At 40.6% G+C, this 22,115-nt stretch overlaps 1 protein-coding gene across 1 annotated transcript in view; it reads left to right on the top strand.

Annotated features, from left to right (window-relative positions):
- Nucleotides 1-20,969, top strand: part of ephb2a (eph receptor B2a) — a 30,082-nt gene extending 9,113 nt beyond the window's left edge. Inside the window, exons 2-16 of the mRNA XM_068597113.1 lie at nt 3,891-3,955; nt 6,274-6,958; nt 10,114-10,269; nt 10,962-11,297; nt 11,783-11,907; nt 12,027-12,189; nt 12,316-12,424; nt 12,824-12,891; nt 13,031-13,153; nt 13,420-13,667; nt 14,515-14,730; nt 14,968-15,117; nt 15,783-15,976; nt 16,086-16,241; nt 16,806-20,969. Coding sequence (XP_068453214.1) covers nt 3,891-3,955; nt 6,274-6,958; nt 10,114-10,269; nt 10,962-11,297; nt 11,783-11,907; nt 12,027-12,189; nt 12,316-12,424; nt 12,824-12,891; nt 13,031-13,153; nt 13,420-13,667; nt 14,515-14,730; nt 14,968-15,117; nt 15,783-15,976; nt 16,086-16,241; nt 16,806-16,914 — 2,903 coding nt within the window. The 3' untranslated portion in view covers nt 16,915-20,969. The remainder of the gene's footprint in view (nt 1-3,890; nt 3,956-6,273; nt 6,959-10,113; nt 10,270-10,961; nt 11,298-11,782; nt 11,908-12,026; nt 12,190-12,315; nt 12,425-12,823; nt 12,892-13,030; nt 13,154-13,419; nt 13,668-14,514; nt 14,731-14,967; nt 15,118-15,782; nt 15,977-16,085; nt 16,242-16,805) is intronic.
- The last annotated feature ends 1,146 nt before the right edge of the window (nt 20,970-22,115 follow it).

Here is a 22,115-nt window from a genome sequence, read left to right as displayed (position 1 = left end):
TGCCCTACTTTTCATTGAATCATGCAGAGAAAGGCAGAACAAGAGCTCTCTCTATATATATACTGCAGGAATGCAAGGACTGATGGAGCCAGTGGGAAGGGGAGGAGCCATTATTGGACAGAGAAATAGAGAGCGAGCTCTACAGGCTACAATGTGGATAAGCTTCACACCCAAGTTTTACTGAAATGTGAATTCCCACCCTAAAGGGCAATTGTGTAGCGTCAGTACTTCTTGAGCAGGATGTCATTTGCGTGGAAGTCAGTCGCTCCGTCACGTCGTTTTGATTTCCAGCAGCATTATCCAGTCAGTTGTGATCTAACTGTGTAGAGACTCCGTAGCTGCATGACGAATGTCTCGTCACGAAAGGAGGGCAACATATACTAATGCACCCCCGCCCTCGCCAGCCCATTCTGTCCCCATTTCTCTGCTCCAGCCAAAGCCAGCCACCTGCATTTTAAATACACAACCGCAGCTTGGCTCTTCATTAATAACACATATAGACCCCCCCCACCCCCCTCCTCTTTCTCTCTCTCTCTCTCTCTCTCTCTCTCTCTCTCTCTCTCTCTGATCGTGACAGATTTCATGTTTGCTGTCTGGTTGGAAAAATGCATCTGAACACAGGCAGTGAGGTGGTAAATTCACAGGTCCATTTAACCTCAAGTGACCCTCCGTTTTAATTTACCTATGTATTTTTGTGCGAAACATTATTATATTACCTTTTTATAAAGATGCAGGTAAGAATCAACTGCACATAGAAAGTGTAAAGAACATCTAGCCAGTACCTGGAATATTGCAAACTACAAATATACATACCACAATCATATATAAAGATTGTACCTGTGACACATTAATACAAAATTGTCACAGCAGACAACAAGCCACCGTATAAATATTGATTTCTTTCCCAGGTTTGCTGCAGTCCTGATTGTGTAATTTTCCTTTTCAAAAACTGCATTCATATGTTTTTGTACATGTCTTTTAGTTTACTAGAGCTGGGTATATAGTTTTAATATTTGTATCCCACAGGCCGATCTAAAATGATAATAAAGCTGACATTAGAAGCAAATGCCAGTATGGGTCTTATTATTCTAATTTAACTGCCTGGAAATGTCTTGGAAACAGATTTTTATAAAAACAGAAAATACTTTTACAAAATATATTAAAACATCTTATTCAATAACGTTGTTTCTGTAATAACATGGTGCTTTAACTCATATAATGAGTTCCTTGTAGATAATTGATGAACGTGTAATAGACCATAAGCTCAGTTGCTGCTGTGGCACAGACACCGGCCTCCTCTGTCTCCCGCTCCCTTCTTGGTAGAGTCTCTGGGAATTGGTTGCGGGTCAGTGCTCATGGCCTCTTTATTCCTGTTTAGCGGCGGCTCTGACACCTGGCTCGTCGCTCCCTTCCAGCTCCTCATTAATCGTGGCTGATGCTAACAGGAAGCGAGCAGCCGGAAAAATGGACCATTTGGGTGCAACAGTGGATGCTTGCATCTCAGCCTGACTCTGTAAAGCTATACAAGACCGACATTAACAATATAAAGTTATAACCTCTATGGAAACATTCATAAATAAGTATTGTATAGTATTGTTCAGTTGGAATATATTCCTTATGTGTAACTTTAAAACTGTCAAAATGTTCAAAAAGTGGCCAATTTGACCCACTTTGTTAAAGAAAACATTTGTATGTATTTCTATGCTGAACATATACTGATTCAGAAATGGTCTAAATCTCTGATTACTGTTATATGTAAGGCTTCGTCTCACCATAATAGTCTCTATTGAGTCACTTGCAAACTGAAGGAGCTGGAATTAGAGAATGTTTGGGGATTGAAATGATTAATTCATTTTATCAAAAGTTGTCGCGTCTACATAAATGTTAAAATGACCTAATATGATTCAAACTCAATTCAGACCTGGGGCTCTCATAATAGCCTGTAACATGGTCTAAGAATAATTCAATTGTTGTTTATTCCTTTCACTGTATTCAAATTCAGGTGGTTTAATATTGTCTTTGTTATATAACCATGTATTGTCACAACAACTGGATGAAGACTATTGACTGGGAATTGTATGTTTGCTGCTTTATTTTGCTGTACAGGTTGTTTCAATTAGTTTGAGCCACTAAAATACATGAACAAACTATAACAATAACCACAAGGTAATATAGAATAAATACATTACATGTTAAAATATTACCAAGTCACCTATCTCTTCATTTGAGAACTGCATTATGTTAGATTTAGCAGCATTTAAAACCAGCTTTAGGTGTGAAAGCAAATCTGAATAATATTAAAAACAGCTTGCATATTAGGGTTGTCACAATACCAAAATTATGACTTTGATACAATACCTGCCTTAAATATCACAGTACCGATATTTACGATACAATACCAGAATTCAATACGATACCATAAATACGATACAATACTGGTATATTTATCTATAGTAGTAATAAATAAAACACCTTTTTGGTTCCCTTTTTTTTACCAGAGAGAGAGCGGAGCAGTTTTAGAGAAGCAAATTATTCAGAAGTATTGAAAGAATCAATACTTAAAACATGCAAAATCGTATCGTTTTTAACGTACGGGTAACGCAGTACCTTTTAAGTATCGGTATACCGTGCAACATTAATACACATTGAAACAATTCATTCATTTTACAATAGCTGCCAATTCATTTTCTCTTGATTGACTTATTGAACTCTCCAGGGCAAAGCTTGGCGTTGGAATATTTAGATTAATGGCCGCTGCCATTTTGTGTGGACACACTTTACTTTACTGTGCTGCAGTTCTGGTTTTGGTCCTCTGTTGGCTGAAGACACGTGGAACTGAAAGCTGCGTGTCTGAGGGTGCTCACTGAATTCCTTCTGCTCTGTTTGTGGGCTAATAGCTGCTTTTATGCATAGACTCATTGTGGGTAAATTGTGTGTGTGAGTTTGTACAGATGTGTGTATAAGGAGCCACTGCCACTTCAAAGTGTTTTATTGTTCACACTGATGTTACTGTTTTTATAGCTTTTATTTATATTTCTTCATTTTTTGTTAGCATTTTATTGACATGCACGCGTTGGTCTCAAATTATTAAGTTGCTGAATTGTTTTGGTCTGTTCCGTTGATTTCACGGTCCACATTTTTATCTGTGTCGCACTTAAAAATGCACTTACTTGTATGAAAGGTGCTTCACAAATCAAGTTTGATGGCTTGATTGATTGAAAAGTCTTTTGTAATTAAGGGACATGGAGGCAAGCAGTGATGATCTGTGTGCTGTACTAACATATGCGGATGAAGAGGTTTTACTCTCAGGATGAAGTCAATAATTCAAGATGTGTTGAATAGCAGCACGCTTTCACGTGGTCATGTTTCTCCTCCCTGGTGGGGGGATGACAGAGATTATGACCTCGCTCAGAGGCTTATGGATGTGGTGACAGAGAGAGCAGGTGTTTCTAGGCAGAGAGAGGGGCTGTCAGAATGTTTTGGTCTTTAGCTAAAATTAGCACTGTATGGACAATGTGATTGTATTGTATATCTTCATCTTAAAATCCAGTTAACAGGACAGGATTAATATGAGCGCTTTCTGTTTCTGTTATGTTGTTCCCGGGGAGTTACAGAATAAGAGCATTCTCTACTAACTAAAAACCAACAACTGGGTTTGAGAGACATGTGCTCTGAAATTGCCATTAAGAAAAAACAAACCTTTAATATCTGGCTAATTTCTATAAATGTATTTGTGTGATTTGTTTATACAGAAATTCAATCTTTTTTATTAATGAAATGAAAGGATATTTTAAATATATAAAAAATATATAAAAAATATATAAATTACAATTACTGAAATTATCAAAATTATCACTGTAATTTTTTTTAACTTGTTTTTTTCCCTGCAGAAGTGCTAATGGATTCAACGACAGCCACAGCAGAACTGGGCTGGACCATTCACCCATCAGAGGGGGTGAGTGGAACAAACCAAGATTAAAGGAACAATGTACATCTTGCGGTGCACAAATGTTGTGTTATGATGTGACAGGAGCAGTGATGACTTATGGGAACATCTTTTGATTGACAGCTGAAAACCTATACACGCCGAGCTCTTTTGGTTGAAATACCTCAAATGAAAGGACAGTGACTTCATCTGTATCTTACTTTAAATTAAACAAATTGTATTGTGCTCTGATTAGCAGTTTAGAGATCACTGACTCAGTGTTGACAGATGTTGACCAAATAGTCTAAAAACAATGAATTCTACAAAGTAAATTACGCTGGTGGAAGAAGTACTTAGATTGTGACTGAAGTAAAAGTACCAGTAAAACATGCAGTAAAGGTTCTATATTCAAAATCATTGTACAACAGTACATAAGTCTTCTCAGCGTCATAGTTAAAGTACACAAGTATAATCAAATACATGTAGGTAAAGTATCAGCAGTTAAAGTACACATGTAATATTCGCTTCATAAAGTATCAGCAGTAATGGTAGACAAGTAGTAGAAGTAGATGTTGTGGTTCTGCAGTAAAATGTCCACTGTGGTAAATATATTATGATGAAAGACATTATTGTTTTTTGTTACTCTGAGCGGTTATTTAATGAGATACCAAAAGAATGGAAAATAATGTCGAATTTGGATTAGCCTAACTCCCAGTTAATCAACAAATGGGCAAAGAGGTGACGTGTGGATAGAGCTGAGGTGAGCCAAATGAAGCACGGTTGCTGAAACATGTACAATTAGCTCAAAGCTCCAAATCTAGCTAACTTAGAGGCTCCTGGGAAAAAGTAGAGTTAATTCATCCAGAAGGAGAGATGAGAGAGAGATAAAAAGGAGAGAGGAGCTCAGTGTATCCTAAGATGTCCCCCAGCAGCCTATAGCACTTCTGAAAATCAAGAAGGTGGGGGTGTAATCTCTCTGACAGAATCACAGGGTGAGTTGCTCTTGTGAATTGCAAGGGGAGTTGTCTGACTCTCCCTCTCCTGACAGAGTCAGCATTAAGTATAAGCGCTATCAAAGAGGAAAGTCTACTCTTAAATGAGGTGACTGTCTGCCCCCCGGACTGAAAGTGGAAGCTAGTTATACAGAAGAGGAGCTTGATAACTGAAAGCTCTGGCTCCTATCCTACTGCATAGCTCTCCAGTGGGCTAATATGGCACTATAAGCTCCTTAAGATATGATGGTGCATCACCAGTTAAACCTTTTTAGGTAATTAGAAGGACTTTAAACTTGATTATTGACCTCGCGGGAAGCCAGTGGAGAGCAGCCAACACAGAAGTAATGTGATTTCTCTTCATAGTCCTCGTTCGTACACGAACTGCAGCATTCTGGAGCAACTGGAGAGACCCAAGAGCCTTACCGGAGCAGCCTGATAATAGTTACAGTAGTCCAGTCCCCAAGTACCAAATGTTTGAATCAAGTTTTCTGCATCACTCTGAGACTAAATGTGTTTGATTTTTTAAATGTTATGGAGTGTTTTCTGATAATATGGCCTAAAGGAAGTGTATACAAGGTGAATAAAAGTCGTCCAAGAACAGAACCTTGTGGAACTCCGTGATGAACGGCAGTGGTCATTGAGGCTTCATCGTTTACAAATACAAACTGAGAACGATCTGATGAATAGCACTTAAACCAGCTTAGTGCAGTACCTTTAATACCAATCGACTGGTCTAGTCTCTGTAATAGGACGTCATGGTCAATGGTGTTGAATGCGGCGCTAGGGTCTAACAAGACAAGGACCGAGACAAGTCCCCTATCTAATGCAACTAGGTCATTAGTAATTGTCACCAGCGCTGTCTCTGTGCTATGATCCTTTCTAAATCCTGACTAAAAGTTCCCAAACAAACTATAGTTATAAAATGGAATAGTTTTCATATCTATGTTCATATCTGTCTAAGAGTTGTTGTGTTTTTTATTAGCTTAAAATGGGTCCTTCATTTCATAATAGAAAGCTTGGCTTCTTCACAGAACCTGCATGTTTCTACAGTCGCCCAGAATAAATAAAACTAAACTGAGTAAACTAAATAAATAAAATAAACAGAATTGAAAACTGGCTCTAGAGAGTGTGTGTGTTAGGAGAGCAGCTGTGTGTGTTATCAAGGCTCAGCTCCTTCTCTAACAACCCTAGTCCCCCCCTTAACACACACACACACACACACACTTTCTTCCTCTCATTCATGACAAACAATCTTTTTTCTTGTTTAGGTTGGAGTTGCCATTTAGAACAGCTCTTGCTGTCAAAGTAATTACTGTGTGTTCATGAATATTTTGTTTCTTGTCTGTCTTCTAGTGGGAAGAAGTTAGCGGGTATGATGAAAACATGAACACCATCCGAACATACCAGGTGTGCAATGTCTTCGATAGCAGCCAGAACAACTGGGTACGCACCAAATACATCCTGCGCCGTGGTGCTCAGCGCATCCATGTCCAGATGAAGTTCTCAGTGCGCGACTGCAGTTCCATACCTAATGTCCCTGGCTCCTGCAAGGAGACCTTCAACCTGTATTATTATGAGTCTGACTCAGACACAGCCACTACATCATCCCCAGCCTGGATGGAGAACCCCTGGGTGAAAGTAGACACTATAGCAGCTGATGAGAGCTTCTCTCAGGTTGATCTTGGTGGCCGCATCATGAAGATCAACAGTGAAGTCCGGAGTTTTGGACCGGTTTCGCGCAATGGCTTCTACCTCGCTTTCCAGGATTATGGTGCCTGCATGTCACTCATTGCCGTTAGAGTCTTCTACAGGAAATGTACACGTGTGATCCAGAATGGCGCCATCTTCCCTGAAACTTTATCTGGAGCGGAAAGCACCTCTCTGGTGGCAGCCAGGGGGGTGTGTGTTCCCAATGGGGAGGAGGTGGATGTACCCATCAAGCTGTACTGTAACGGGGATGGCGAGTGGATGGTGCCCATCGGCCGCTGCATGTGCAAAGCCGGGTACGAGGCGGTGGAAAATGGTACAGTCTGCAGAGGTAAGGACACAAGGACTGCTCTACTATATGACACCTCGGACGTGTTTTCTTGATGCTTATCGCAGCAGATGTGTGTTTTCTTGGGTATGACGCTTACCTTCTTGTGTCTTGTGTTGACAGTTACTGTGTTCTTCACAGTAACTGTGTTCTCCACAGTTTCCCACAGTTACTGTGGAGAACACAGTTAATGATGTGTTCTCTACGTCTACTGTGTTCTCAACAATCAAATCTTACATATAAGTCATTAATTCCATCTTCAGGTTACTGTTATTGTCGAAAGAGCCACATGGAACAGTGCCTCTACTTGCTCAGAGCGCTGTCTTACATACCGTACTAGTCTTAACACTCTTCCAAGCAGATTTAATTCTGCCAGAGGCAAAGTTCAACTCTACTTTCTTTTTTAGTGATTTTAGCTTTTTTGATTTCTTCATTGGCCTGCACTTCTTCTATCTGGTATACCATCCTATTAATATTTAAGTTGGTCTTGGCGGACAGTATTTTTTTTGAGAGATTTATTTTGTCAAGGGCCCCGGGGCCAAAGGTCTCCTCACAAAACTAAAGGTAGCCACTAACAATGGATGGATTCATTTTTCTGTCTCTTAATAGTGCAAGTGACACGTTCTCTCTTGAGGAATATCGCTTTGTAAGGCAGTGTCATGATCAGCTGATCCATCGGAAAGTCTGGGATTGCTCTGAAGGATTTTGGGATGGTGTAGTAATATGATTGGAACAGATAGTGTCTTCTTCTTAGTCAGCATCCGTTTCAGGGTGGAGATAGACCACTCATATGAAAATCTGCAGGAACTTCCTCAGTAGATTTGAAGCTTGAGCTCGTGTATTTAAATTAAAATCTTTTAGATTGCCACTTTAAGAAAGCTGCGTACAATGTCTACACCGTAAATCTACAACATATTCAAACCAAATACTGTAGTTGTATAGTATTGTATAAGTATTGTGGATCCTTTGATAAAGGTTTCCCCTGATTTATGCTTCATTTGGGATTTTTAGTAATAAATACATAAATTTACTGACTGACCCATTGGGGTTGAACACTCATCATGCACATTGAGAGAAGCTATCACAGGCTTTGCTGCCAACAATATTTTAAAGCCTGTCTCCTAAGATCAGGATCTCATCAATACAAGATAGTATTCTCTGTATTAGAAGACATTGTCTTATGATTATAAAATAGTAAGTCGGCATCATGGGTAATTTAATGAATGGAAACAAATGGAGCACGCACATAAATATCCTCAGGGACCCACAAACTTTTCGACTGCACGACTTGATGAAACACTTATTTACACTACTTATATATCTTTCTAATATTGCTTTACATGTTGTTTGTATGGTCCCAATGTTTGCTTCTCTCCCACTGAATGTCTCTCTTTCCTTGTAAATATCTAGCTGCTCCGCAGGCTGTGTTGATGCATTTGTGCATGATTTAGCTAAGCACACAGTCTCACCTTTCTGATTGGTTCAGAGACAAAATGTCATCCATATACAACCAAATTCACGGACCTAGAAAGTTACTGGCGTGAATTTAAAAACAATGCTTTTTTCTGGTCTGGTAAAAAGTCTTTTTCAAAATATGAGCACGGACTCAAAATAATAATAATAAAAGCTGCTCGCAGCTGTGAGCGGGCCCTCGCCGGTTGATGCGACCTGAAACTTGCTTGACCATCAGACACTCCGTACACGAGTTAGATATTCCATGCATGGAGCAGTGCCGTCGTCATGTAATTTTGTAGGGGACAAGTAAGGAGTCAATAAGAAAAGGAGGCGCAGTGAAACCAGATGTAGAGAAAAGTGGGTTCAATTTGCTGTTAGTCGAATACTTAACTTTATAAACCCGTCATTTATATTAATTCCTACTGACTTGGCTTTAAAAATATTGTTAGCTCATTTTAGCTCTTAAAATATTTCAAATGTATATATTTAGCTATAATCCTCTTTAATTTGGTCTCAGAGTATCAGGCACATGCTGGATATAAGAAGAAGGACAAAGTCACCGTGACGGCACCCATTGGTTTGCGGACGATAGTGTTGAAGTCTTGAGTTTGGCTTTTTGTCCATCAAATCTTTATTTTTATTGTAACCAAAGTAATCTAAATGCTGAATAAGGCATTTTAACCAAGGAGGTTACAATTTAACTTTTTAAACGAAACAGGAGCAGTGTGTAAGATTTACGGGGATCTATCTACATATTGAGCGGGTCCTCCTCACGGAGCCCGCAGTGTCACACTGCCATGTTCTACAGTATCTCAGAATGGACAAACTAAAAACTAGCTTAGGAAAGAGCGTTTTGTATTTTCATAATCTGAAGGCCACCGTAGTTCTTCTCTACGCTTGGAAAGGGATGTGTTTGGTAGCAGTTTTCAACCTCCCCGCTAGATGCCCCCTAATGGACAACCTCCCAATCACCTTGTAGCCCCGCCCTAAAGCATTCCCTGCTTTATGGTCTATTTTACTCTAAATGGACCATAATTTACTAAATGAACATCAAGTTGTATTGAAGACTTGAAACTACAGATTGAGACATAAACGCATGTTTACAATGTTTACTGAGGGAATTTAAAAAAATACAGGTTTAAGGCACTTTAGCGTTGGCTTCACTTTTCAGAACTGGCGGTTGCAGCCAAGTATTACGTTTTTTTTTAAAGCAAATTAGTAATACCTGCTTATCGTTTAGAGGGTTGTAGGGTTCTGGTAAGAAAAACACGAATAAATACCAGCGCACTTGTGCTTTCTCTTATTTTGTCTTTCTTCGCTTTTGTAATCCCAGACTGTGTCCTTAGTTCCGCATGTTCTGACGTGTTTTATGATCCTGTGGACAGTAGAACTGACAGCATCTGAAGGACTCCCAGTACATGTCACTATGATGAGCTGACCTTTATAAGATGCTAACATATGCCGGCAGGGAAAATGTAGAGATGAAAAGGCTCGGACAGAGTTTTGTTGAATCTGACTACCAATACTGATGATTCTGATACCAAAATAGCCAACAGCCAACATGATTTTGAATTGACACTATAAACCTTTTTTCCTCCTGACAAACATGCATTTTGTTCATAATCGTGCTGGCCTAATTTCATTTTTCCGTCTTTTCTCTTTTCTTTGTGCACCTCTTCCGCTGCTGAATATCTCCCACACAGCATGTGTATCAGGCTTCTTCAAAGCTGCACAGGGAGACCACAAATGTCTGCAGTGCCCCATAAACAGTCGAACAACCAGCGAGGGAGCAACTAACTGTGTCTGTCGCAATGGCTACTACCGCAGTGACTCCGACCCTCCTCAGATGCCATGTACAAGTATGTATACACAAGACTGTACCAGCAGTGAACACATATCCATCTGACGACACAACAAACACAATTCAAACTGTTTTGTGATCCATTGCACTTTCACGGTAAAGGTGAAGTATCTTGTATGTCGCCTTTCTAGTCTTCCGACCATTCAAAGTGCTTTAACAGTACATGTCTTCATCGACCCATTTAAACACAGTAGGCACAGCCTTCAGGGGCACAAGGACACATCGGCATGGACAGGATAGGTTGATAGGTTCTAATCTGCCGTCAAGGAAAACATAAAATGCTTTAGTCCAGGGGTGTCCAATTGTTTCTTTTACTGAGGGCCACAAACATAAAAATATCCAAAAGTCTGGGCCAACGTTTTCAACATTCTTGAATCACAAACACAGGAGAGAAAACTTACAAACTGGATCATCAGAATGAATTGCTCCCCACTTGCCTCTCATTACACCATGTGAGTAATTACAATGGATACCTCTCGAGTCTGTTCATGAAGAGCACCTGCTGAAATTAAAAATCTGAAGGGTTGCGTGTATGTGTGATATGTTGGGTACTCGTTGAACAACAGAGGCTCAAAATAAACCCAGAAGAGGCAGTAAACTGAAGTGATGGAAAGCAGCAGGACATACATACAAATGAATTATTGTTACAATTACAAAACCTTTTTAAAGTAGTGCCCTGTTCTCTTCCAGCTGTTCCATCCGCTCCGCAGAACGTCATTTCCATCGTGAATGAGACATCTCTGAGGCTGGAGTGGAGCCCCCCACAAGAGGGCGGTGGCCGAGAAGACGTTGTCTATAACATCATATGTAAGAGCTGTGGCAGTGGGCGGGGCGGCTGCACACGCTGTGGAGACAACGTGCAGTTTGTCCCACGTCAGCTGGGACTGACCGACAGCAGCGTCCACATCAATGACCTCCTGGCTCACACACAGTACACCTTTGAAATACAAGCTGTCAATGGAGTGTCTGACCAGAGTCCTTATTCACCACAGTACACGTCTGTCAACATCACCACCAACCAGGCTGGTGAGTCAAACCGTGGGGCGCGACCCTCTTATGGGGCGCAGGGACAGGGACGTAAACGGCTTCCTTGGTACTTTTTTTTGCCAAATTTTTTTTTTTTTTGCACACATAACTTTATTTCAATTGTTTTAACAAAGATGATTGCACATGTTACTAGTTTTTTTTACTAGATTGAGCAATATGGTTTACTTGGGATTTCAATTTTCTTTAATCTATTAATTAAAAAAGCACGGATGGAGGAGTCTCAAAAAGTTGGACCATTTTGTTCCAGTGTTGTTGGGGCAGTGGGGCCCGAACATTTGTCTTCCTCCAATGTAGGGTGTGACAGAAAAAGTTTGAGAACCACTTCTCTTACCCAATATCTAACAGACAGGATTTCACCCTGAGTGATCACAAGTCTGTCCAACAGCTTCAGTAATATGTTTAGTTTCAGTGGTCAGTATTTCCTCTACAGCTTTTAACGTTGCTCCCCCTTGTTTTCTTCTCAGCACCATCAGCGGTGTCCATCATCCACCAGGTCAGCAGGGCCCCTAACAGCATCACCCTGTCCTGGTCCCAGCCTGATCAGCCCAATGGAGTGATTCTGGACTATGAACTGCAGTATTATGAGAAGGTACATCAGCGCTAATAATAAAGAGTTAGTCACTAATCCATAACTTGATAACTTGATTATAGTTAAATCTATTTGTCTGATTATTTTCTGATATCTTATTTCTGGTGCATGTGTTTTAGAACCGGGCTGAGTGGAATTCGTCTCTAACAAGGAGTCAGACCAACACAGTAGTCATACGGAGCTTGAAGCCTGGAACTATCTACGTCTTCCAGGTTCGGGCTCGGACTGTCGCCGGATTTGGACGCTTTAGTGGCAAAATGTACTTCCAAACCATGACTGAAGGTAGAAATGGCAATCAGTTTTACTGAACAACTAGATTGGCGCATACGTTCCCTCCGGGTGCTTCCTAGAAGGTAATCTCATCAATCACTGAACACAGTTCTTGGTCTTCTGTCGTTTCATCTGTAGAGGAATATAACTCCAGCATCCAGGAGAAGCTCCCACTAATCATCGGTTCTGCTGCTGCAGGAGTAGTCTTCATCATTGCTATCACTGTCTTCATAATTGTCTGCCGCAGGTGAGCCAGTAATGTCACAAACTCATTTGTCACTAAAATTCATAACAATAATAGATTAATACAGACAACCATACACAAAGTCCACAGCGCACAGCAGTCAAGAAACACATTACAAAGAACAAACAACACTATAAAATGCCATGAGCAACATGTCCGACATCAGAACGTGCTTAGTTATGTATACAACGTTGTAACACAATGGCTCAAAAACCAAAGTATTATGCATCAGACATAAGTTATTCTTTTCTAATACAAAACCTCAACTTTTGGCAAAACAATCACAAAATGTAAGGTTTACTTACCATCTTTTTCCAGAGCTTCATCCATATCAGTGGATGAAGTTGCACAGTTCCCGGGTCAGATCTCTTGACATGGAAGCCTCTGTGTTTTTGTCTTCAGCAGGAGAAGTCCTGAAAGACCAGAATCAGAGTACACAGACAAACTCCAACATTACACCAGTGGTCACAGTAAGTAACACAGTTTACTGTGCAAAATACATTATGTGTGAGCTTTTGATTTTGGAGAATATGTAAAAAATGCAGGATGATGGTATGTTTCAGTTTTGTGTGTGTAGCTGTTGCTGTCTCTTCTATCTCTCTGTTGAAGTGTCACCAGGAATGAAGATCTACATCGACCCCTTCACGTATGAGGACCCTAATGAAGCAGTTAGAGAGTTTGCAAAGGAGATTGACATGTCTTGTGTCAAGATTGAACAAGTTATTGGTGCAGGTAAATGAAAACAGTGCATGGCAATGAAATGGTACCAGTAAGGACTGAACAGAGGTTTTCAAAAGAGCACATCTTCAGCTACTTTCAAGAACTCTCGAGAAGGGCTCTGAGGGTACTCATTGCTAAGTCCATCGGGGAAGGCATCACGCATGTCATTTTACTCTGTGAATAATATCTAAGAGAAAACTCTGATAGTGACAGAGTAACTAAATGATTAGATCAAGTCTTCCTTGTTAATTCACTGACTGCCCTCACCTTCCTGTCAGGTGAGTTTGGGGAGGTGTGCAGTGGAAACCTCCGGCAGCCTGGGAAGAGGGAGATCCTGGTGGCTATTAAGGCGCTTAAGGCGGGCTACACTGATCGCCAGAGGCGGGATTTCTTGAGCGAGGCGTCCATCATGGGCCAGTTCGACCACCCAAACATCATCCATCTGGAGGGGGTAGTGACCAAGAGCAGCCCTGTGATGATCATCACCGAGTTCATGGAGAACGGATCCCTGGACTCCTTCCTCAGGGTAAAGGACATACGGACAGCTCATGCATTGCACTGCACTGCAATGAGGTTCTCAGTACATTTTATAATCCGTCTGCACATCACATTGACACACAACTGCCGTGGTAAAGCTATACTATGGTAGCAAGGTGGTGAACAAATACTAAACGTTTGACAGCTTAAACACATTCCATGGTATTTTACAGCAAATAGAACCAGGTCAAGTCAATTGAAAGCCCATAAAACATGACAAGTCATCAAGTTAAAGCACTAGTTCAAGTAGCTCTTAAAAGTGTTTCATGTTGTCATCAAAGAAATATTCCTGTGTCTAAAAAATCGTTCATAGGCAAACCTATCTCTGCCATGGTTTTCATTTTTGAGCGGGAAAAATAGTCAAAATGACAAACAAGATGTTATGCTTATCTAAAATTCAATGATATGAATAGTTTATATGGTATTTTGGTATATTGTTGTCATGTAATGATGATTGCTGGGTAATATGTAAGAATCAAAAGTTTCGGCTGTCTTTCTTGGGTTCCTTCCTCCGGTTCTCTTCGTTTACCTCCACAGACATCAAACTGAATCCATCTGGCTTTCCCTCAGAGGAGTTGATCTAAATCAAGCCAATCTACGTTCAGGTTTTGGTTCAAACTGAATTCCCTCCCAAATCCTTTCAGGCTTTAGGCATATCCTGTAACACATCTTTAGGCCTATCCTGTAACACATCGCAGCCACATGCAGGCTACATGACTACCGATTTGGGATATATTTCCCGTCAGCACCATGTTTGCAGTCTCTCCAAATGTAGTCATTTGTGTTCAGTCGTTTACATCATTCATCACAAAAGACAATGTGTATTTTTCTCCCAGCAAAATGATGGGCAGTTCACAGTGATCCAGCTGGTGGGAATGCTGCGTGGCATAGCGGCAGGAATGAAGTACCTGTGTGACATGAACTACGTCCATCGGGACTTGGCAGCTCGGAACATCCTGGTCAACAGCAACTTGGTGAGCAAAGTGTCTGACTTCGGCCTTTCCCGCTTCCTCGAGGACGACGCGTCAGACCCCACCTACACGAGCGCTCTGGTGAGTCTCCATCACAGACTTCTTGGGCTTAATAAATGAAACCAAATGAAACAAAAAACTAAATAACATTGGATCATTTTAAAATTTACATTATGTAATAAAATAAATAGCTGGAAGCAAAACAGAGCATGAAACAAACACAAATAGATGGCCAATCGGTTAATCAGTTAGGGAAGGACTCCTTTTTTTTGTTGGCCCACTGTGTCACTGTTGACCTTCACACTTGTTTTATTCCAGGGAGGGAAGATTCCCATCCGGTGGACGGCTCCGGAGGCCATCCAGTACAGGAAGTTCACCTCCTCCAGTGACTGCTGGAGCTATGGCATCGTCATGTGGGAGGTGATGTCATACGGAGAGAGGCCCTACTGGGACATGAGCAACCAAGATGTGAGTAAAGCCGTCAGTCAGCCAGCAATTCAATGTTACCACATGTTACAGTCGTCACATAGAAAGGTGATACGCCAGCTTATTTTTGACTCAGATCAAATTATTGATAAAAGATGAAACAAATAATAATAAATAAAAGATTGTAAAGCAGCCATGATATAATTGTCTTTGTTTATAGCATGTTTTGAGGGTATAAGTTGAGGGGCTGTATATCCAGAAGGAAGTGTTACAGACTCAACTCAGGCTCCGTAATCAAAATATATGTGAAGTGCTTCTCTCTTCACTCGTCATGTGGAGAGGAGACACAGTATTACGGGCTAGAATTGTTCCGTTAGTCACTTAGAAGGAGACACATATTTCCTCATGTTACATGTGACATTGATTATGTGACACATAATGTTTTAAAAAGAAACAAGTTCAATTTGAAATGCGGGCACCATCTAACATTGTAACTCCTCACATTCTGCTGATAAGATTAGTTCAGTGGTTTTAACCTAAAAATGAAAGTTTGGTTGTTGCTTTCTTATAAGCCACAATTATAAGAAAGCAACAACCAAACTTTCATTGTGGTTTTAAATGTCTGTCTTACCGGTTGAGTTCTTAGCTGGATCCAGTTCCAGTCATGTTCTGATACTCAACATTAGTTTTCATCTAAATTCTTCTAGGTTATCAATGCCATAGAGCAGGACTACAGGTTACCGCCCCCTATGGATTGTCCTAGTGCACTGCATCAGCTGATGCTAGATTGCTGGCAGAAAGACCGCAACAACCGACCCAAATTCAGCCAGATCGTCAGCACCCTGGACAAGATGATCCGCAACCCCAACAGCCTCAAGGCAACGACACCACTGTCATCAAGGTATGAAAGAGAGAGGACCTCCATCTCTTCACAATGTGGATAGCCGCCACCCCTCACAAGTCAACTTTCTCATGGGTTGTTGTCTTCTTCTTTTGTCTCCTTTCACCAGTGTTCACTTACCTTTGCTTGATCGCACCGCTCCAGACTTCTCCTCTTTCAGCACAGTGGATGAGTGGCTGGACGCCATCAAGATGGGCCAGTACAAGGAGAACTTTACCAACGAGGGCTTCACCAGCTTTGATGTGGTGTCTCAAATGACCATGGAGTATGTTTGATACATTTAATAGAGACAGAACACACCAAGACAGATATGGAGATGATACTTAACATCATGATTATTGTTGGTTAAATGTAATATATATCTCATAACCATAATTCTTGCTGTTTATAGATTTGGCAAAAGTGCTTTCATATTCCATTTAGTGTATCATCGTTTTTTCTTGAAAAGAAAAAAGCATTATAGTTGTAGGGTAATTTATCATTAGAAATCTCTGCCGTTAGTCAGCTGATACTTTTCTAATAAAAATGTAAAAAATTCTTTAATGGCTTATCTTTGATCAATTCCAATTACACAGCAACTTAGGAAAATAATAAAGGATAACGTTCTTTTCTTTTTTTCTTTCTTAAAGTCTAAACATAGTATTCAATAATCTTCCAAAAAGCCCCTAAGCAACTCACTGCAGATTTGTAGCTACCGTCATATTAAAAAACAAACATTTAGACTGGAATCGCATCCTCCAGAAAACAGGAAACGAGGAAGGCCTTGAAGTGTCTTGTCCTTTGTGTTCTTTGTGTTCTGAGGTGGAACTGACACAATATTTCTCTTCAGGGACATCATCAGAGTGGGAGTGGTGTTGGCCGGCCACCAGAAGAAGATCCTCAACAGCATCCAGTCCATGAGGGCCCAGATGAACCAGATCACTTCAGTGGAGGTGTGACCTCGCAGACCAGGACCACACATGCTTTGTTTACAGGAGGAAACCCAGCAGCCCCCAGCCACCAGCCACCAACCCTGTAAACCCCCTGGAAGCCTCTGCAACCCCTCCAAACTCTCGCCAGAAGGTGCTATCAGTCTGCAGCACCTGCAGATGTTTGGTAGTTTCCTTGTAGCTGCTGCACTTTCAGGAAAAAGTCACGCTCTGGGCTTGGTGTTGACCATAAATGCAGCCATCTTCAAACAGCTTCGTCCATGTCCATTTGATGGGACACCTTGTTTTTTGATTTATTCTATTCAATGATAACACACTATACGTGGCTCAAACATTCAGTGAGAAATCATTTTCCAAAACTGGCCATGCACTTTGAATTTTTTTCTACAAGACTCAATGTTGTAAATTAATATGAAGAAAGACAATTGGTCGCACCCACGTTGTTTCATGGAGAATTCAAAGGTGCTTACTGGCAGCAGGCTTTTACTGCGAGCTGCAACACAGTGATGTTGGCCCTCCAGATTTTGGCTGAGAGGCCTCATGGCACAGTGCTGGGACTCTGGTGGTTTTAGTTACCTATTCAAACGTCTAATCAGCAACATGTTCTTCTCTTAAGGCTATTTCTGATTGGCTATTCGTGTAACCCATTTATTTATTTTTTTGATTGGCTGATGAGTGGCAACTCACGGCAGAACTCCAGCGCGACCAGCTCATGTTTGCGAGCTGCGGCACATTAAATAGCCGAGAGTTTTTTTTTTTTCAGCGTGAGAAATACGATGTTTGGCGGGAGGGCGTGACTTAAGACCAAAATGTGTGACAGTCACGCTCAATGCGTGACACTTGAGAGCCCTCTAACATTACAGTACTGTTACCCAGACGGTGATTGTGTTGGGTTTTGCTTATTGTGTTTGTTGTCTCCCAGACTGGAAGGAAGTGTAGAGATGTTGCCCTTTAAAAGGGCTATTTAAAAGGTCACCATATGTCATGTCTGTGCTGTGTGTGTCAGAAGCTGCAGATGTTGTTTTCACTGGACATCTGAGACAAATGAAAGAACCACGTATCTGTCAACCCAGAGTCTTCCTTTGTGGCCTCCTCAATGAATCCCTTATGCTGGTCATCTGCAAAATGCAATGACTATAATATCTTAAAAAAACAACTGGTCAATATTTGTATGTCTTAAACAAATCTTCCTGTGCAGAAAGAGAAGAGAGAAAGAAGAGAGAGACACATACAGAGAGACAGAGGTGAGCTCTGATTGGATAAAGAGCCTTAAAGCGGCGTTCTCGGCCAGTGCCAGCTCGCTGGCCCCAGCAGAAACAGACAGCAAGCCATGAGGAACAGACAGGAGACAGGAGCTGGTCGGTGAGAAAATAAGCTGATAGGGAGAAATAATTATAATACATGCAATGTATTTGTGAAAAACAATTACATTATAAAATAGATATACCTTTTAATTATTAAGTTTTTTATTTTAATTTTAAAATAGCTATAACTTTGTGATTCTGTGTAGGCCAGCAGAGAAGGCCTAGCTGGCCCTGACGACCCGCCACTGGAAAATACCATATTTAACCTTGACATACACGTCAACCATCTGATATGCAAATATGAGGTGGCCTTCCCTGTGATTTCACTGTGGAGTGTTCGAGTTATTCAAAGTCAGAGTCAGGAAACAATACATTGCAATCCAAGTCTTCTCAGTGCTGCGCGTGTGTTTTGGAGATAAAGGAGCAAGGCTTGATCTTTTACGAGCAGTTATTGTTATCTTACATATCTACGTATCAATAAACTTTGCTTTATTTGTACATAGACCCCTACAAAAAGCTAAACAGTGTCTAGTTACCACTTCACCAGTAATGTGCAATTGTTGTTTGAGTGTTTTCAATATCTAAATACATCCAAATCCAAAAGTTATCCCACAGCTCAGTTGTGCTGTTTTAGCACATAACACAGGTTGAATAAGCATACATCGCACTCACTTGAGATAAAATATCTCAGTTACCTTAGAAGATGGTTCTCACCTAAAGTCCATGTGTCTGTTACTGTGTGTTCGTTAACTGAAGGATTCATTTGATTCAATGGCCTTTATCATTTAGCCAAACCTCTGTGTGCCCCTTCTTACCTGGGACTACCACAACAACATACAACATCTCGTTCTAGGGATGCATTGGTTAAAGAGATTACAAACTCAACATCTTGTAATTACTAGAAAACAATCTCTTATTTTTGGTCAAATTAGAGATTTAAGTGGGTTGTTTTGTATATTATGCCTAAATTGGAAGGCCAACAGCATTTGTCAGTAGTTTCCACAACCATGACATGGCTGTTAGAATCCATGTGGCTGCCGTCCCCTAGGTTCAGGTTTGATGAGGTGCGGGCAGCCAAAGCAATTTTGGTTCTTGGCACAAGAGTGTAACAGTGCTTCTGCCTTTGCTTGTGACAGACATCATTGTCAACTGGGCCTTTATAGCGGTAAGCAGAGGCTGTATTATTGACCAAACAGCGAGACAGTGTTTCTCCTCTCAGGTTTTCTGTAGGACGTGCAGGTCCTGTGCTGCATATTGACAACATGAAATATCTGATGATCTTCCATGTTTATATTACCTTCCTGGTTCAAAATTAACTAGCTGAGTGACAACAGAAATATTATCCTCATCTTTGGTCATGTGATGTTTCAGTGATTCTTTGTTTGGTATCAAGACATGTTAAACCTATTCCTTCTGTTGTACTCACACAGAACACAGGCTTGCCCATTCACTGTTTAAGTACCGAGTCTGTTCTAACCTGGAACCCATTGAACCTGGTCTGGTTTGTAATTGGTCAGAATGTATTCTATTCATTTGAGGGACAACACTCCTGATTTTGTGATAGAACCTCCAAATCTGTCTGATTTCCTCCCAGCTGACAGTTCTGATCTGCTCGCTAAATCATAATTTGTGAGCTAAAACCCAAACCTCACTTAACATGTGCAGTGCAATCTGAAATTTGTACTATTGTTTATTTCATGTGTTTCTCACACTTTCACCAGGCTGGATGACCAACTGGCAAAGCAAGAAAACCCAGGCCTAAAGGCTGTTGTAGGTTAGGGTTACACATGTATGATATGCTGGAGTTTGAAGAAATGCACTGAACTGACTTGTGCAACATTCAGCGGTGCATGTTTATATTTGAACATATAACCGTTGATTAGCGGACCGTACGAGACTATCTTATCTCATAGTTACATGTCCTGCACACAGTGGGTGTGCTCGGTGTCACACTTCCTGGAGTCAAACAACTTGTTTTTATAAAGAAAAGTGCTTCCACATCTATTTTGAACAAATTATTTTCGTTTTCACATCCTCCCTTTGCTTTTGATATTAAATAAATATTGTTGCATCAGGTTTTTCAATACTAGACTGCACTACTTTGCCATCTTGTGTGATGCAACACTGTAACATATGCACATCTGCATAACTCACATGTTTCAGCTGATCTGGTTCAAACTGGCACGTTTCTTTTAAAATCCAGTTCCTCTACTTTTTAAATATTCAGACCCTGTCTTACAAAATGTGAGCATATAATCATGATGGCTTGGACCAGGATGGGAATATGTGTGCTCCTCCATCAAAATAAGTAAAACACCCTGCACCCCGAACCATCTCTTATTGTTTAAGAGTATTTAAACAATGTATGAATGTCTGCTATCAACATGGGCTCAATTGGATGCACTAATGTGACAAATCTGTTTTCCGAAATGACATATTTATTTTGGAAGAATCAAGAAAGCAAAGTGAATACTTGTTGTTGTATGTGGGATATATTGCAAGTGTCAAATTTTCACACAAAATAACTGGATAATTCAGTGAAAGCTAGCAACTGAAAATACCTACTAGCTATGTAGCAGTGAGAGACGATACAGCATTCACTCGTTCCCTCCACTTGATATTATTTCTATTTGTTTGTTTTTTGTATCATTAAATGACTATGTAAGATTCGATCCAGCCACAGATGCACTCTATAAGAGAATAGAAATGACCTCACTTGCATAGGACCTCTTTATGTACAGTTCAAAGAACCACTCTGTATTGCGTGTGCGTGCGTGTGCATGCATGCGTGTGTGTGTGTGCGTGCGTGCGTGTGTGTGTGTGTGCTGCCCAGTACTCCTATAGAGCAGAAATGGTTCTGCTTCTGGAAGAAGACTTCAGTTTTATTCCTAGACAAGTTGGACGCGTTCACATTCTACACTTTCTAACTGCAAAGGAATGATGGGAAATTTGCTTTCTTTGTGGGAACGAGATGTTCAGATGAAATGAATAGAGACCAACTGATGAGTTAGCTTACCACAAACACATTAGTGTTGCCACTACTTCAGCCAGCCGTTGAGTAACCAGAAATTGCAAGCATGCCAAAATGTAGAAATTTATTTGACTGCACAGAGTCACTGAGTCCTGCTGGTGTTCATCTCACCATCTGAATGAAAGGGAAAAAAAAGAAAAGGGAACCAACTAGTGGTAGAAAAACAAGACATTTCATTCATTTTAAGGGTAGTGTCAAAACTTCAACAAAACTGAACTGAATGCAAATTGTTTTACAGTCCGAAGTCTCAGATTATTTCAGTTTTGTGGAGTACCTGTTCCCTTTTCACTGCACAATTGTCCTTTTTACCTGACCCAGGGTGGCCCTGACAACATTTTACTCTGTGTACACATGAGTTCTAAATGTATTTCCTGGACCCTTTTTTGGTCCAAAGCACATGACCCAGGGGTCAATGTCAGATTCCAGAGGGGTCACCCACAGCCAAACACGCCTCTCTTCTCAGCCCCTACCACTGTGATCTCACATTGACTTTGTTTTTTATATGTTATGCTTTTTCTGTATAAATGTATATTTGATGGTATACCTGTGAATGATGTATCAGTTTAAATTATTTGTAATACTGTTATTGATTTATTTTGTATAAAACAAGAAAATTAAAAGTAAAGAAGGAAAAGAAAACACAACAAACTGAGTTTTGTAGCAACTGTCTTAAAAAAATAAAAAATACAAATCAATGGGGACATGCAGTGTGTGTCGCACTTCATTCTTTGACAGGAACTTACTTTTGACTCAATGAGTTCTGCATGGATTATGAGCAGATTGTGATTATGCTGCAAAGATATACCATCACTCATCAGACAAGATGCCATTCTCCGTTCTGCACAAGAGCTCCTTTGCGGAAGTGTAATTCAAAA

The sequence above is a fragment of the Clinocottus analis genome, unplaced genomic scaffold, assembly GCF_023055335.1.
Source record: "Clinocottus analis isolate CAN_PGR_092001 unplaced genomic scaffold, fCliAna1.0.p SCAF_4, whole genome shotgun sequence".
Classification (NCBI taxonomy): domain Eukaryota; kingdom Metazoa; phylum Chordata; class Actinopteri; order Perciformes; family Cottidae; genus Clinocottus; species Clinocottus analis.
Note: the sequence above shows the minus strand (reverse complement) of the source record. Positions and strands in the feature narration are given on the sequence as shown.